General features: G+C 36.2%; 2 protein-coding genes across 3 annotated transcripts; both read left to right on the plus strand.

Annotated features, from left to right (window-relative positions):
* The first annotated feature begins 8,487 nt into the window (after positions 1–8,487).
* Positions 8,488–14,181, plus strand: LOC8275706 (110 kDa U5 small nuclear ribonucleoprotein component CLO). The gene is made up of 11 exons (XM_002532455.4): positions 8,488–8,678; positions 9,059–9,828; positions 10,188–10,256; positions 10,342–11,538; positions 11,688–11,786; positions 11,885–12,043; positions 12,195–12,280; positions 12,361–12,559; positions 12,725–12,835; positions 13,349–13,555; positions 13,762–14,181. The coding sequence occupies exons 2-11, from the start codon at positions 9,076–9,078 to the stop codon at positions 13,858–13,860; spliced, it is 2,979 nt and encodes a 992-aa protein (XP_002532501.2). The 5' UTR covers positions 8,488–8,678; positions 9,059–9,075; the 3' UTR covers positions 13,861–14,181.
* A 704-nt stretch (positions 14,182–14,885) lies between these two features.
* Positions 14,886–17,716, plus strand: LOC8275707 (putative glycerol-3-phosphate transporter 5). Of its 2 annotated transcripts, none has more exons than XM_025159691.2 (2): positions 14,886–16,535; positions 17,170–17,716. In XM_025159691.2, exons 1-2 carry the CDS (start codon positions 15,560–15,562, stop codon positions 17,400–17,402), a joined length of 1,209 nt encoding a protein of 402 aa, XP_025015459.2. In that variant the 5' UTR covers positions 14,886–15,559; the 3' UTR covers positions 17,403–17,716. The 2 variants fall into 2 exon arrangements, with proteins under 2 accessions (XP_025015459.2, XP_015582925.2); XM_015727439.3 differs by having other exon boundaries at positions 14,889–16,535; positions 16,903–17,716.
* The last annotated feature ends 699 nt before the right edge of the window (positions 17,717–18,415 follow it).

Genomic DNA, 18,415 nt, shown 5'->3' on the forward strand with positions numbered 1-18,415 from the left:
AATCTTAATCTAATAGTACTGATCCATAATCAACCTTAACCATCAGGTTCTACATATTTAGAATGTAGACTGCCAGTATGAATAGGCAAGACCAAAAGTTACATGAAATTACAAAATAAAAAAAAATCTGAAATTTCTACTGCGGAGATTCTAGAATTATAAAAGTCAATATACCAGTAACATATTAATTACATTAACCCGAAGACGAAGGAATCGGGCTGCTAGATGAAAATCACTGCGGAAAAACTGACCACACCTGAAAAATAGTAAAATTGAGACTGTCAGTCTTAGGAGTGAGTTAAAATCATATATCCAAAAATAATTACAAACACTTCAATAACACATTTGTTTAATTTAAAATAAACATTAAGTCATGCAAAAATATACACGTCATGCCATGCTTAAATAAAAATAAATTTCACAGACTACGGGATTGAGTACTTCAGTAGAACCCTAATTCCCATTGCTAAACAGTCTCAGCCTTTCGACTCTCTCTTTTCCAATAGGACTGGCGCCAAGAGAGCAAAGCTCGACCAGGGTCCTTAAATCCAGTCTGGTCACTTAATTTTCCAACTAAGCCAGCGCCTAGAGAGCAATGCTCGACCAGGGACCTTTGCTCCGACAACTCACTCTACTCAACCTAGAGAGTTAAACTTAACCAAGGCAAACCCTAAACCATTCTCCTATTACCTGACTCAAAATTCATACCGGTGCGCACGCGGTCCTGATGTAACACGTTCTATTGCTGTCTCATCCCGAGTCAACATGCAATTACAATAGCCATAATGCAGAAATGAAACATATATAAACAGTAAATAAATAAATAATTAAAATATTAATCATTTAATCAGAGATATCACGTAAAATTTTTTTTAGCATGACACGCGTAAGCAGATATATGACTTTAACTCACAATTATGACGACCTCCTAGCTCTGCTCCGATGCCTCGGGTGGAGCGAGCCGAACTAACGGATTTATCTAATCATGGAAATAATTTAATCAGAAAAAGTAAAACATTTGACAATTAAACCTAGGCTTAGACTCCTAGGATTGATTGTCTAAAAATTTTCGACTTGGATAAATTCTACCGAAAATTCTGCAGAACTTCCCTTAAATTACGGATATTTACCTCCCGTATAACGAGTCTAGAACCTGCCATAAAATACTTCAAATATACAATGATAAATTAACGGGAGTCGGGTCACCAAAACTGTATTAATTTTTTCAACTCCGCAACACAACACAATCACGACTATTGGCAGACAGTCTGACAAATTATTTATTTTAACTAATAAACCTCATATAACTTTTCTAAAATTCCACACAACAGTTAAACACATAAATTTTATCAATGAATTCTAAAATCAATGGGCTAGAGAATTACCGAGATGCTTGATCGCTCAGTTGACTCGCCTCCAGCCGTTGGTGTCACGACCCCACCCGTGGGCCCGTGACCGGCACTAGAGAATGGGTAGGCTTAAGGCCACCGAAACCCGTAGTAAGCCTGGCACTCACTGATTTAAACAAATCTCATCTCAAATTAATATTATTAAAGCCACAAATTATCTTAATAGTTACACTTTACAAAATTACTTCGGTCTACCAGAAAAACTAGGCGAGACCCGAAGCTCGGAAAATTTACAACTGATACATCTACTAATTACTCACGCGGAGAATCTAAGATTTACCAATTTACATACCAAATCAAATACATCACCCGATGATGAAGGAGTCGGATTCTTGAATAAGAGTCGCGGAGAACTAACAGTCACGAATCGAAAAAACATAAATGGAGGTATGGGTCTAGAGTGAGTTAAAATCAAATAATCTAGGGACTATTGCTTCTTCTCGGAAAACATAGATTATTCAAATCGGTATATCAAACCATACTATAATCATACCCTACTATTTCCTTCACATAAAATATTAATCATTCGAATCAAAATATCAACCATGCACGTAAATACAAATCACATTATAATCAAATACCATAATAAATAAATAAATAAAAATATATATTTACTTTTCACGGGACGAGTGGCTCGGTAGAACCCTAAACCCCAAAATCTAGTAGCCATTCGGCTCTCTTAATCCAATAAGATCGGCGCCCCGAGAGCAATGCTCGACCGGGGACCTTACCTCCGGTCACTTAAGTATCCAAATAAGCCCCGAGAGCAATGCTTGACCGGGGACCTTACCTCCGGCAATTTACACAAATCAGAGAGCCATGCTCGACAGTGGCAAACCCATGAAAATCTTATTACATGTCCATGATCATTCATGTAACCCATCAGTGGCATGTTCTACAAGCCACATTTCCCAAAACACAATCATCACATATAATAAATATCATTATCTGATGAACTCAACCAACACATATCGAAATAAAGATTAAAGATTTAAGGTAAAACAACGTGCAATTTGTGAGGGGAAAAATAATAACGTTTATCTTATTATAACATACTAATAATAATATTTATATTATTTCAAATATTAATAATCAAGTGAAATTATTTATTTTGCGATACTAATAATCATATTAAGCACAAATTCTAAATAGCATATTAAAATCAGACTAGCAATAGCGCAAAGATTAAATGACTTTAACTCACAGGTTTGGCGACCTCCTAGCTCTGCTCCGGTGCCTCGGTAGGAGCGAGCCGAACAAACGGACAATCTAGTCACGGAAAACAATTTATCAAAACGATGAAACGATTATAATAGATCCTAGGTCTAGATTCCTAGAACTGACTGTCTAAGAACCTCGACTCAGGAACTAGCGAAAATTCGGCAGAACCTCCCCTACAATACGAACATTACCCCCCGTAAAAACGGGTCCAGGACCTGCCAGAAAAACACTCCAAATATCCAACAATTTAAACAACTGGAGTCGGGTCCCCAAACTTTACTATTTCCCGACTCCGCCACACAGCACAAAATACGACTATGGCAAGCAAACTGACAATTATTTTTGACTCACAAATATCATCAAATACTCAATACCATCCAATAGACACAATTAAATCAAGAATTTCTAAAATTAACGGGCCAAAGAAAATTACCGAGACGCTCGATCGCTCGGTCGACTCGCCTCCGGCCGCCGGAGTCCGATCGACGATCCGAACACACCATCGAACTCACAACGACGCACTGAAGACGATCCCCGCTTCCGATTTTCCGATCTGACACCCGATCATCCGGAGAGATTTGCGGACGATCTCGACCGTCGATTCGCAAACGAAACCCGATCGCCACGAAACCGGTGCCATTTCGAAGCTTGAGCTGAAGAGAGTCGGGATACGTCCTCCGATCGTCCATCCTCCACCGGAGCTCACGGGAAAAACCAGAAAATACTGTCACCACTTCGCGAACTCTCCTCCGGCCACCAAAACCGTCATGCCGCCGCCAAAGGAAGCTCTTCGGAGCGATCGCCACCGAGATCGGCCGGAAAACGGCCGGCCGCCAAGCGCGATTCCCTGCCGTTCTCCGCCGCCGGCCGCCGCCATCGCTCCGATGGTCGCCGACACTTCCAAAGCGCCGCCTTCCTCTTCTTCTTCTTCGGCCATCGCCCTCTCTCTCTCTCTCCCGATCTACTTTCTCGCTCCCCGATTTTCTTTCCTTTCAATATCGACATTTGACCCCTGAACTTTTCCTTATTACAATTTGGTCCCTCAACTTTCTTAATTACTTACAATTCCATCCTGCAGAATTCTAATTTAACCCCCAAACTTCTTTTTAGCCTTTCAATTAAGCCCCTAACTATTTAATTTGGGCCAAATCCGAATTATTGAAAATACACAATTACAAAAATACCCCTGACCGACATATTTATTTACAAAAATACCAAACTCACAAATTTCCATTAAAACCCCATAAAAATAAAATTATACTTTTAATCCTTATTCCAAAATAATCCTCCAATTAAATCCTACACACAATTAAATTAAATAATCAATTTCCAACTTAAAATTTAATACTACTAATCAATTATAATACCAATTCTCCCAAAATTCTTTTATAAAAACATCCTTTATAATTTCTTCCAAAATTTTCCAATATATAATTTTTACTTATATAAATATGCATTTGGAAAAAAAATTTGAATAACGAAAATATAATCATTTCTCAAATAGTTTACTTAATTACTCCTTAAAAATCAAACTAATTGGATATGGAAAATAACTCATTTATTAAATATATAAAAATTCGGGGTGTTACAGTTGGAGTCCGATCAACGATCCGAATGCGCCAATGGATTCAAAATAACGCGCTGATGACGATCATAGCTTCCGAATTCGACCCCCGATCATCCAAAGAGATTTACAGACGATCTCGGCCGTCGATTTTCAAATGGAGTCCGATCGTCATGAAACCGTTGCCATTGGAAAGCTTAAGCTGAGGAGAGTTCGGATATGTCCTATGATCGGCCATCCCTCGCTGGATAAGCCAAAAACTCCAGATGCCCTCCATTTTCTCTCTCCACCGCAACTACCAACTCCGGCCACCAAATGCGACACCACCACCGCCAAAATGAAGCTCAGGCCGAGGGGAGTCGATCGCCATCCGACTCGGCCGCCAAAGCCTCCGGAAACGCCATGCATGGCATTGACAGCCGACGTCTCCTCTCTTTTCTCTCTTTTTTTTCTTCGTCTTGTTGCCGCCAGCGCCGGCTCTTCCACTAGCTACCACCACCGCACCTCGAGCTCGGCGGACGACAGCTCCTCCTTTCTCCCTCTTCCTTCTTCCCCGACACTATCTTCTTCTTCTCTTTCTTTTCTTTCTTTTCTTTTCTTACTTATCGCATTTAATCTCTAAACTTTTCTTCTTTACCATTTAATCCCCCAACTTTTTAATTACTAACAATTTTGCCGAGCAAAATTTTCGATTAATCCTTAAATTTTTCTTTAGCTTTTCAATTAAACCCCTAACTATTTAATTTAGGTCAAATTAAAATTATTGAAAATATATAATTATTTAATCCTTATTCAAAAATAAATTTTTAATTTAATCCTAACACACAATTAGTTTAATTAATCAATTTGCTAAATATTTTCCAATTAAAGTTAACACCATTAGCTAATTAAAATGCCATTTCCCCAATAATTCTTTTATAAAATATTCTTTACTATTTCTTTCATAACTTTCAATATAGAAATTAATTTATATATTCATATTGGAAAAAAATTGAATGACCGAAAATATAATCCATTTTTCAAAGAATTTACTTTAACTAACTTCTTAAAAATTAATCAAATTAGATATACAAAATAACCCCCTTATGTTGTCTAGCATTAAAATTATATTTAAATTATTCCAATTAAATCAGATAAAAAAATAAAGTTAAATTAAGTTAAATAGAAACTCGTTATTAATCATTACTAATATTATTATTATTAAAAGAAAAAATTTCGGGTATTACACCATCTTCTCCTCCTTCCTTGTTGCTGTCGATGATTTGGAGGAAGGAAAGTCTCCTCCTGCACTGCCGATGCGAGACTAGCTGCCTGCAGTCCACCTACCACTTGTATGATGTTGGAAGCGAGCTCCCCACCGTCGACAACCCCAAGTCAGCTCTTCCCCGCTAGCTTTCCTCCGCCAGCAGCCTCCGCATAGCCTCACTAGAGCAGATTTTCCTCCTACACGATCTAGCATTTTTCGACAACAGTTAGGTTGTGATTTTAGTGTTTTTGAACTCTTCGCAACTTAAGCTTTGCATAGGCGTCTTCGGATTCAAAATCCGACACCATTGGCAATACCAGCTCGGACCCTGGTATTTCCCGGATGCGTAGAAATTCAGGTTTCAGCTCAGTGTAAAATTTATTTAAACGTTGAAAATTATTAAAAAATTATTGATGTATTAATTGTTAGTTATAATTAATTAATTAAATTATTTAATTAATTAGTAGTCTAATCCTAGAATTACTGCAAATTAATTATAGGAGTTAATATTCTGTTATGTAAACTGAGTCTATGATTAATTAAATTAAATGCGAAGAAAATTGTGTGATTGTGTCGGAAACAATATTATTATTTTTGTCGAACTATTGATTTTATATTGTGATTTACGTTGTGTTGCAGAATCGGAAAATAATACAGTTTGGGTGGTCCGACTCCCGTTAAATAATTATAGAATATTTGAAGTGTTTCTAGCAGGTTCTGGACCCGTTATATGAGGGTTAAACATCCGTATTTTAGGAGAGAATTTTTGGTAGAATTTTAGAGTCGGAATTTCTTAGGCAGTTTAATCTAGGAGTCTAGGCCTAGAAAAAATTATGAGTATCTTATTAATTGAGTTATTTTTATGAATAGATAGTCCGTTCGTCCAGCCATCTCCACCCGAGGCGTAGGAGCAAACTACGGAGCGCGACAGAACTGTGAGTTAAAGTCCTATATCCTCTATACACGTGCCATGCCAATTTTTTATAGCAATTTCGATTAATAATTATTATGTATAGTGTTATCATCGTATTTATATATATATTTTGTCATGGTGGACATTTCTGAAATTTTTTATTAATTCTTATTCTATATTTAATTAATTGATTTATAGATCTAAATTATTTATTTATTATTTATCCAATTGACTGATTTATAAATTTTAGATTAGTTATTTATTATTCATCTAAATAATCATTTTATGAAATTAATTCTCTATTTATTATTTATTTAAATAATTAAATTTACAATTTATGTGATGTTCAATATTATTTAAAGTTATTGAATAATAGTTAAGCTGCTTGCTATTTATATATCATTTTCCGCAATAAAGATATTATGATTGCATATTGACTCGGGATGAGGCGGCAGTAGAACATGCCACCTGATGGGTTGCATTAGGACCGTGTGCGCACCGATATTAATTAGAGACAGGTAGTAAAAAAATATTTTTGGATTTGCCCTAGTCGAGTTCAACTCTCTAAGCTGTGAGAATTTGATTGCGAGAGGAAAGATCTCTGGTTGAGCGTTGCTCTCTGGCATTGACTATATTGGGAATCAAGTGACCAAGCTGGATTTAAGAACCTTGATTGAGTTTCGGTCTCTAGGCACCAGTTCTATTGGAATAAGAGAGTCGAAAGGGTGTCAGTATTGGGGTTAGGGTTCTGCTGAGGTGCTCGTCCCTTATGCGTTAAAAATTAATTATTTTAAATTATGCCATGACTTACTTATTATATTGTGATGTTCCACCTTATTTTATCAACCATTGCAATCAGACATTTATGGCTGCTTTATTGCAGATATATGATTTTAATTTAATTTCGAGACTGACAGTTTAAATTTTAAATTTTTCAGGTGATAGCTAGGTTTTCCACCGACTTCTTTTTTAGCCCGACTTTCCTTTTTCCTTCAGGCTTATTGTAATTAAATCTTAATTTTGTATTTTAAATTATTTGATATTTTCGACTCTCTGCAATAGTGTACTTGTATCTTACATTTTAATTTGGTTTGTTAAAAAGGATAATTGCTACTAATCTAGCTGGAGGATCAATTTAATTCTATGCAGATTTGTAAGTGAAACGTTATTTTTTTTAATAGTTTACAATCATGTATACGTTTATTTAAATCTTTGACTATTTAGGCTTGCTACGGGTTTCGGTTACCTTAAGCCTACTCATTTTCTAGCGCTGGTCACGGGCCCACAGATTGGGTCGTGAGAGTCCCTATATATTAAAATTTTGGAATGTGTTTATTTTATCAAAATCTATAAAATCCTCAACTTAAATTCTTAATGAATTACTGAATTTAGTGATATTAATCTTACTTTTTTATTATATATATATAATTTGCCAATTTCAGTTTCAAAATATAAGAAGTTCAATAGACGTTTTATTTTTCTTAAAAAATAAAACTTTTTATTCACTACAATATATTTTTTATTGATATTAAGATTTAAAATATTAAGAGCACATAGATGAGATGATAAAGTCTCTTTTAGTGTGATTAAAGTATCGAGTTTGAATTTTAAATATGTAGCTGTGTTAAAACTCTTGAGAGAGTTTTTTTACTGTTCATAAAAATCATAATGATATGCTCTAGATTAACTTTAGATGTATGTATATAAAAAAATAAGTAGAATTTAAAATCATCACTTTCTATTTTCTCAAAAAAAAGAAAGGAAAAAAGTAACAAAAATATCCATATTTTTTTATTTTTTATCAAAATTACGGTGTAGTTTTTATTTTATTTTTACAGTGTGAAAATATCAAAAATATAATTTATTTAAAAAATATAGTATTAATTGTTTTTTTATTTTTTTTAGTTGTTAAAAATAACTGAAAGATAACCATACCATATTCTTTAAAAAATAAAATTCTTCTTTAAAAACTTACATAATAAAAATAATATTTTTTATTGGTTATAATGTATTTCTGAAAAGTTCCTACAAAGAAAAGTCTTTATTACCTCCAATTAAATGAACCAAAAAATTTCAGAGTGCATAGCCAGCCATTAATTGATAGGCCTAATATAAAACAGAACTGCGTAAAGGGCCTACCTTCCCTAATCGGTCTATTATACATGAAGCCCGGTAGAAAACGAATCATTTAGACCAAACCAACCCAACTTCCTGGTTCGGCGAGTGAGAATTGACAAGTAGAAACAAAATCCCTCTCGCACTAGTTTCTGAAAAACCCCTCTAAACCTCTCAGTAGCTCCTGCTTCCTTTGTTTCCTGTGTTCAGGTACCATCTTCTGCCTCTTCTTCTTTTTTTTTTTTTTTCTCTTTCATTTCTGTAATCTGCGTGTTTACTCGTTTGCTTACTGTTATCCATGTTTGCATTCCTCAATTTTAGGTCTGATTTTGATTCAGTATCCGTTTAAACCGCGAATTTCATACCTTTTAGCTGTTGATACAGTGAACAATTAACCTTAGAAACCCTAGAATAAGCCAAACAGAACTTGAAATATATATAACGACAAAGAAATGGCCCATGCGAGATTTATTCTTTTAGCTGCTTGAGGAAATCAATGACCACTTTTGTTTTTTCTTTCCTTGAATTGTGATTTTAGTTAATTGCTACATTAGCTCACTAATTACTCGCTTGATTAAACCATGTGACAGATTTAATTAAAACAACCATGGATGATAATCTATATGATGAGTTTGGAAACTACATTGGTCCGGAAATCGAGTCTGACCAAGATAGTGACCGTGAGGAAGAAGAAGAAGAAGATCTTCCAGAGAAGCCTCACGAAGATCATGATATGGTGTCTGATGGTGATGAGGAAATTAATGGTTCGAATGGATGGCTTACCACTTCTAATAATGATGTTGATATGGATAATCAGATTGTTCTTGCTGAAGACAAGAAATATTATCCGACTGCTGAAGAGGTTTACGGTGAAGATGTTGAAACTTTAGTTATGGATGAAGACGAGCAACCTCTTGAACAACCTATTATTAAGCCTGTGAGAAACATCAAGTTTGAGGTTGGTGTTAAGGATTCGTCGACTTATGTGTCTAGTCAGTTCCTTGTTGGTCTCATGTCGAATCCTTCTTTGGTTCGTAATGTTGCTCTTGTGGGTCATTTACAACATGGGAAGACCTTATTTATGGATATGTTGGTTGAGCAAACACATCATATGCCTACATTTGATATGAACAGTGAGAAGCATATGAGGTATACAGATACAAGGATTGATGAGCAAGAAAGAAGGATATCTATTAAGGCAGTTCCAATGTCGCTTGTTCTTGAAGATAGTAATTCAAAATCATACCTTTGTAACATCATGGATACTCCTGGTCATGTTAACTTCTCTGATGAAATGACTGCTGCTCTTAGGATTGCTGATGGTGCTGTGTTGATTGTGGATGCGGCAGAAGGAGTTATGGTGAGTAACATTCCTTAGGCAAAAAGGTTGATAAATTACCAAGCTGGATTGTGGTTTAGCTTACCTCTGCTGATAAACTTGTAAAATCATGGATTTATTTTTTATTTTATTATTTCTTTTACAAATATAATATGAGTATTGCATCTAAATGTTTTTACTGCTGATATTATACCTGTATGGCTACATGGGCAAAGGAATTTTCTGCCGCTATAGTATTTGGGTGGACAAGACTGACAAGGCTACTTAGCTAATTTTTTTTTTTTTTTATGATGTTATATTAGTTGTACAGTTGCTTTTTATGAATTCTGTTTGAACACACTATAGCTATGTTTATGTAATTTGGTATTTTAAATGTGCAGGTAAATACAGAGAGGGCCATACGCCATGCAATCCAGGAGCGCTTGCCTATCGTATTAGTGATCAATAAGGTACTCTTTGTGAATAAACATCTTCGTTGATCCCTCCAATTGAACTCTTATATCTTAGCATCACTTATTTTGTTTTTGTTTGAAGGTTGACAGGTTAATAACAGAGCTTAAACTGCCCCCAAAGGATGCTTACCATAAGCTTAGGCATACGCTTGAAGTTATTAATAACCACATAACTGCTGGCTCTTCAACTGCTGGAAGTGTCCAAGTTATAGATCCGGCTGCTGGGAATGTTTGTTTTGCAAGTGCTAATGCAGGATGGTCCTTCACTTTGCAATCATTTGCTAAACTATATCTCAAACTCCATGGCATCCCATTTGATGCTGACAAATTTGCATCTCGTCTTTGGGGAGATTGGTATTATCATCCAGATACCAGGGCTTTCAAGAAAAAATCCCCTGCAAGTGGAGGTGAAAGATCCTTTGTCCATTTTGTGCTGGAGCCCCTCTACAAGATATATAGTCAAGTGATTGGAGAACACAAGAAGAGTGTGGAGGCTACTCTTGCTGAGCTTGGTGTCACTCTCCCCAATGCAGCTTATAAATTAAATGTTAGGCCTTTGCTAAGGCTGGCATGCAGCAGAGTTTTTGGCTCAGCCTCAGGCTTTACTGATATGCTGGTTCAGCATATACCTTCTGCTAAGAATGCTGCAGCTAAAAAGGTTGATCATGTATACACAGGGCCAAAAGATTCAACAATTTACAAGGCCATGGTAGATTGTAATCCTTCTGGCCCATTAATGGTTAATGTGACCAAACTGTATCCCAAGTCCGATTGCAGTTCCTTTGATGCTTTCGGTAGGGTTTATAGTGGTCAAATTTTGACAGGACAGTCTGTAAAAGTGTTGGGAGAAGGCTATTCACCAGATGATGAGGAGGACATGACTGTAAAAGAAGTGACAAAATTATGGGTATATCAAGCTCGGTACAGGTTACCAATAAGTATGGCACCTCCTGGCTCTTGGGTTCTCATTGAAGGCGTGGATGCTTCAATTATGAAAACGGCAACACTCTGTAATGTGAATTATACCTATGAAGATGTTTACATATTCCGGCCTCTTCAATTCAATACTCTTCCAGTTGTGAAAACTGCTACGGAGCCACTCAATCCAAGTGAATTGCCAAAAATGGTGGAGGGTCTAAGGAAGATCAGTAAAAGCTATCCTCTAGCCATCACAAAAGTTGAAGAGTCTGGAGAGCACACAATTCTTGGTACTGGAGAGTTATATTTGGATTCTATAATGAAGGACCTTAGAGAGCTCTACTCTGAAGTAGAAGTCAAGGTGTGCACGTCTGCTCCATATTGCTTTATGTGCTTCTTTTCTTCTATAAAGTTTTCCACCTGCTTCTCTGTCTGTAATTTATTATATAATGACTTCTCTGTGTTGATGGTTACATGTCCATTTGTTCTAATGCTTGATCTGACATTTAGGTGGCAGATCCTGTTGTCTCTTTTTGTGAAACAGTGGTTGAGTCTTCATCAATGAAATGTTTTGCTGAAACACCCAATAAGAAGAATAAAATAACCATGGTAAGGAAGTTATTTTATTTCATCTCAGTGCCTTGGAGAATCTTTTTCTATGTTTCTTGGAGGAATTTTAGATTCTTAGTTAATTAAACTCTTCGTAGATTGCAGAGCCATTGGAGAAAGGGCTTGCTGAAGACATTGAGAATGGGGTTGTAAGCATCGATTGGAACCGTAAAGCACTTGGTGATTTCTTCAAGACAAAATATGACTGGGATTTGCTTGCAGCACGATCCATATGGGCATTCGGCCCTGACAAGCAGGTACGATATTGCTGATCAAGCTACTGCAGTTTTATCTTTTCCAAATTATCTTCAGTGATATGAACCTTTTTGTGTTCATGTGTTTTACAATTGTGTTCTGATGAAATATCCAACTATTGGAGTCATGTTTGGCAAAATTTGATACTTGCAGGGGCCTAACATTTTATTGGACGACACACTACCTAGTGAAGTTGACAAAACATTGCTGAGTGCTGTCAAGGATTCTATTGTTCAAGGGTAACCTGAATTTGTTTTCACGAATTCTCATTGCTCTAACTTGCCGCCTGCAATTAAATGTTTTGTGCTTTTATGGCCAGTTTTCAGTGGGGTGCACGAGAAGGACCGCTATGTGACGAACCAATCAGAAATGTTAAGTTCAAAATAGTTGATGCTAGGATTGCACAGTTACCACTGGATAGAGGATCTGGTCAGATTATTCCCACTTCCCGACGAGTCGCCTATTCAGCCTTTCTGATGGCAACCCCTCGACTCATGGAACCAGTATACTACGTGGAGGTATGCACTTGCCACATCTATATAACAAAAATTAACATGCATTTTTAGGGAAGCATATATGAGGTTCGCATTTGCTATTACATATTCTTTTAACGTACTATTAAGTTGAGAATCTCGTGAACCTAGTTTTGTTTTTGCTATTAATTTGTCATGCTGTTGTTTCAGATACAAACACCAATCGACTGTCTCTCTGCAATATATACAGTGTTATCTCGTAGACGTGGACATGTTACAGCAGATGTTCCGCAGCCTGGGACTCCAGCTTACATTGTGAAGGTAAGCTATAGCTAAGCTTTTTCTGCATCTCTAGATGATTTTATAGAGTTTTTTGTCATTAAATATTGTTTGACGGCCCGCAATGAGACAGAACAATTGCTGATGACTGCTAAAAACCTTACAAGTAAAGCAGGGTATTCGAGAAATCACACACCTTGTCCAGCTCAGAATATGGGAGCTGAATCTTTTTTTTTTTTCAAAATCTCGTTTTCGCTGTTTGATATATTACGTGGTTCAAATTTAGTTCTCTTTCAAATTTATTTATTTATTTCTTAACTTCTTATTTGGGGAGGTTCTTTTTAAAAGAAAAAAAAAACTTGTGGTTCCTTTTGTTCTAGCATTCTTAATCTTTAACTTATAGGTGTAAAATCTGTGTGATTGAGTTTACAGGATTTACAGCTGTCACTTGTAATAGACATGTTTGATCACTGACCCTCATAGACTTGTACATGCTTGAATGTTTATTTTATTTCTTCCATTTTAATCTTTTTTCCTTGTACAACTGCATTTCAGGCATTTCTACCTGTAATAGAGTCATTTGGTTTTGAGACGGACTTGAGGTACCATACCCAAGGGCAAGCATTTTGCCTTTCAGTCTTTGATCATTGGGCCATAGTACCTGGAGATCCCCTTGACAAGAGCATAGCTCTGCGGCCACTCGAACCCGCACCAATTCAGCACCTTGCTCGCGAATTTATGGTAAAGACAAGGCGTCGCAAGGTATAGCCAGACTGCCCTCTTTCTGTCATCCATCTCTTGCTTCTGTCAAATATTCAGTGCTAAGTTTTCTAGCTCTTGAAATTTTAGAGTGAATGATGCCTTGAAGCACATTATTTTTGTCTTAGCTGCATGTTAATGGTTTGTTGAAATAGGATGAATCCCACAACTGCATGGTAATAATTTTGCTTTGAATTATATTATCGCAGGGAATGAGTGAAGACGTTAGCATAAACAAGTTCTTCGATGAGGCTATGGTGGTGGAGCTTGCTCATCAAGCAGCTGATATTCATCAACAGATGATATGATGTTTCCTATATGTGTGCATGCTTGGCGGAGAAATGCAGCTGAAGGATGTTGCAACAGTGATTTTATTCTTAGCACTTCCTGTCCAAACCTTGATTTGAGATGATGACACAGTTAGATATCAAATGTTGAGCTGCTAATTGTAGAAGAATACTAACGCACCCTCAACCTCACTTTTAATGTTCCTGATCCGATGGGCTTTGCCATACGCACTATTAGCCAAAAAGCGCTGAAAGAACCATAAGTTTTGCATTTTATGTAGTTCTGTATTATTCATTCTTCGAAAGTATGCAATTTGTAGGAAATCTGTCCTACTTCTGTAATGTCTAAATTTGCTATATTGTTTCTATTACGTGCTTTTGTTTTATTTATTTATTTATTTTAGCTTGTACGGTCCAAGAATCTGACAATGAAAGTAGCGAAAAACATTCTCCCAACTTGAGCCGAATGAATTTCCCATTGTTTGTCAGCAGTGAGTGAAAGAATGATACTAGTTAGTTATAATGTCTATACTCCCTCAGCCCTTCCCAGCCATCAAAAAGAATAAGACCGATCCTTTTTTCTTTTCTCAAAGCAAAATTCTCCCTGATTGTCAATATTGTCGGACAAGAGTGAATAGACACGATGTCGAAATCTCTGAAAATGTCAACTATGTTACTAATTTATTCTACTTTTGCAAAGAGAAATATTAACCGCCAAATATATATATTTAGATATTTGAATTTAGATTATTCGATCATTTTAATGTCTTTAACTTGATAGATATTTTAATTTGTATTTTTTATAATATTTAAATATTTTTTAATATATATTTTTATTCAACACGCACACACATATTATTTATAAATGTTTTAAAGTTGTCATATGTCAAATTAAATTGAAAATTATAAATTATAAAACTATAGTTTAAATAATTATTAGATTAAATTAAAAATTAAAAAGTTTAAAAAATTAAATAATCAAAATTCAAGTCTCTAACTATCCATTGTGTGAGTACTGATTAGAACTTAAAAGCAGAGCTTACCCTTTTCTACCGTTGTTGGCCGGTAAATCCCCGAAATCTCAAGGGTTCTTCACAAAAAGTAGAAGGCATTTGCGCCTCTAGCTGATACAAGTCAAAGTCAAATATCACACACGCTAGTAAGCTCTTCTATCTATTCCATGCATGCCCAGTTCCGGATCTTGAGGGAAATACAAATAATCTCATTGTCTTAAAACAATCGAATTGTAATAAAATTTTAAAACTAATGAAATATTTGTATTTCATTAGTTCCCTTTCTTATCAGTTTCTTCCTTTCTTTCTGTGTTTCTACAGTGTATTTGTTTCTCTGTTCAAGACTATATCAAAAAAAGAAATGAACTTATTGGCAAGATAAGAAATTAACTTTCTGGGATTAGATTCAGATCTTGCAAGAATAGGGTTGCGGTATGCTTCTCCTTCTGCTTCTTACTCATACCCCGATTTCAAAATCTTGCATTTCTACCCGTTACCCTTTTCTTCCTTCTTTATGATTACAGTTTCTTTCATTCTTTTTTTTTTTTTAATAATTTGTTGATGGTAGTTATTACATCTGTTTAAGCTGGGATCTTTATTTATGATCAATCACACTCGAACAAAAAATCTCTCTCTTTCTCTCTCTCTTTCTCATGTCATTTCTTGAATTCTTGATTCTTCAACTATATTTGTAGTATCAAACAACAATGACTCTACCTCCAGCACTTTACCTATTCCCCTCTCTTAATCCTCCGCACAAAACCATCGCTTTCCACAAATATCTCGTCCTTCTCATCACTTTTCTTGCTTATGCCTCTTTCCATGCCTCAAGAAAGCCACCAAGCATTGTCAAGAGCGTTCTTGGACCCAACATTCAATTAAATTCTTCATTGGCTGAATCCAATGCAGTTTCATTAGAATCCAATTCAAGTTCCACTGATACTGGTTGGGCTCCATTTAATGCCTCTGATGGGACTCGCAGGCTTGGGGAGCTTGATCTTGCATTCTTGTTATCCTATTCGATAGGAATGTATTTTGCTGGACATGTAGGGGATAGGATTGATTTGAGGTTGTTTCTTGTTTCCGGAATGATGGGTAGTGGTATTTTAACTATTGCTTTTGGGTTAGGCTATTGGTTTAATGTACATTTTTTAGGTTTTTTTCTGGGTGTGCAAATCTTGTGTGGTTTATTTCAGTCAATTGGGTGGCCTTGTGTTGTGGCAGTTGTTGGTAATTGGTTTGGAAAAGCAAAGAGAGGGTTTATAATGGGGGTTTGGAATTCACATACATCAGTAGGAAATATTGTTGGTTCAGTTGCGGCTTCTGCTCTTTTGGAGTATGGTTGGGGTTGGTCATTTGTGGTGCCTGGGGTTTTGGTGATTTTAGTTGGGTTTTTGGTCTTTTTTTTTCTTGTGGTTAGTCCTGAAGATACTGGACTTGAGCTCCCAACGCAAGAGATTGAAATGAGTCAAGAGGTGGATGGTGAGGAGAATGCTGAAAAAGTAGAATCAGAGGAAACAGGGCTTATTAGGAGTGAAAGTGAATCAGATTCTTTGGCTGCTATTGGGTTCTTGGAGGCTTGGAGATTACCTGGTGTTGCACCATTTGCTTTTTGCCTCTTCTTTTCGAAGCTAGTTGCTTATACATTTCTATATTGGTTGCCCTTCTACATAAGGAACACAGGTATTTGCCTCTTCTTGCATATGCATCTTCCATTAAGATTTTTGATTTAGGATCATGTGGTAGTTCTTGCTTGAATTTCTATGCATGTACTTTGACACGGATGGGTCTATGATTGGATATTATGTTCTGTGACAATACTAAAAAATTCAGAACTCCATGTTATTTATAAAATCTGTTCGACTCATTTTTTCCCATTTCGTGGGGCATTATGGCTCAACCTTTATTTAAATACTCTATTTAGGTATTGCAATTATACCTTGAAGGTTATCATGTGTCCAAAAGGATCTTGCATGTTTAGGCTTGTGATAATTTATTGAATTTGTTAAGAGTATTGGTTTTTTATCACAAGTTTGTATCTAAATTGTAGCTATTGCGGGTGTGCATTTGTCACATAAAACTGCTGGTAATCTTTCAACAATATTCGATATTGGAGGAGTCTTTGGTGGAGTTTTAGCAGGGTACATATCAGACTTGATTGGAGCTCGTGCAGTAACTTCAACTGTATTCTTGTCTCTATCAATCCCAGCTCTTATTATATATCGGGTTTATGGAAGTGTATCCATGGTCACCAATATTGTTTTGATGTTTCTTTCTGGATTGCTTGTAAATGGCCCGTACTCACTAATCACTACAGCTGTTGCAGCTGATCTTGGTACCCAGGATGCAATTAAGGGAAATTCTCGTGCCTTGGCTACTGTGACTGCAATTATAGATGGTACTGGTTCTGCTGGGGCTGCTCTTGGTCCACTATTGGCTGGGTATATTTCTACTATAGGGTGGAATAGTGTCTTTGCTATGCTCATAATCTCTATTTTGCTTGCAATTATGTTCTTGATTCGTGTTGTGAGAACTGAGATTAGAGGATAGATGAATGAGGGAATGGATTTTGGCACAAATACGAGTTGAAAGAGGGCAAGTTTTTCTCAAGGCATCATTTTGTTCAGAGTAGAATAGTGATTTCCATATAGAAGATTTTTAGATCAGAAAATTCTCAAGTGATATACTTGTGTGTACATTTTGTATCTCATCCTTTACACACAAATAGTTTCTGTTTACTTTTATTGTACATGTACAAATACAAATTCATGAAAGGCTCTTGGACCCATCAGATTTTTTGACCCAAAAAAATAAAAAATTCGTGAAAGGCTGAATATTCATTATGTCCTTTACTTTGTATGATATACAAGTTTCTGCCCTTTGCTTTATCAGTTGTGTTATATTTTCAAGTGTTAAGTCTTTTGACCTGTTTCTGAAAGGCACTTCTCCAATTTCTTCCGAGTTCTTTTAGAAATATCAATCTGAATTACATAAGCCTTGCAGCTCAAATCCTTTGGAATTTCTATGTTTTGTTGGACGGAATTTGACAATTGGATGTTTATTATTCTATGTGAAATATCGAGCACCGCTATACCTGGTAATTGGAGGGCAACAATGGACAGAATTGAATCCTATTGCAGCAACCATGGAGTCGCAAGCAACATTGACTTTAACAGTTTTACCAAGCTCATTCAGGTTAACTTGGGTTAAGTAACCTTTTTCCCATTTTTTGTCATATCTTGATCTCTGATTTTTTCTTTTTCTAGTTCCTATCGGAGTACCATGTAATTTTCTCAGATGGTGGGAGTGCTAAACACAAGGTTTTTGGGAAAAGATTGCTTGGTTCTGCTCATGTCAGTCAGACCAAACTACCTGACACGGCGAAGACATAGAGATTGGAGGGTTTCCTCTTTATCAATCTACAGTAAGCCACAGTTTACTGTTAAGTACCTTGAGTGGCCAAGGACAGACATGGTTTGTGTCTGTGCAATGGGCCGTGAAGCTGAAGCACAGCTGTATTGAGAAAGATGCAGGAAGTTCTCAACTAACATACTAATAGTAGC

Source organism: Ricinus communis, chromosome 3 (assembly GCF_019578655.1).
Source record: "Ricinus communis isolate WT05 ecotype wild-type chromosome 3, ASM1957865v1, whole genome shotgun sequence".
In the NCBI taxonomy this organism is placed as follows: domain Eukaryota; kingdom Viridiplantae; phylum Streptophyta; class Magnoliopsida; order Malpighiales; family Euphorbiaceae; genus Ricinus; species Ricinus communis.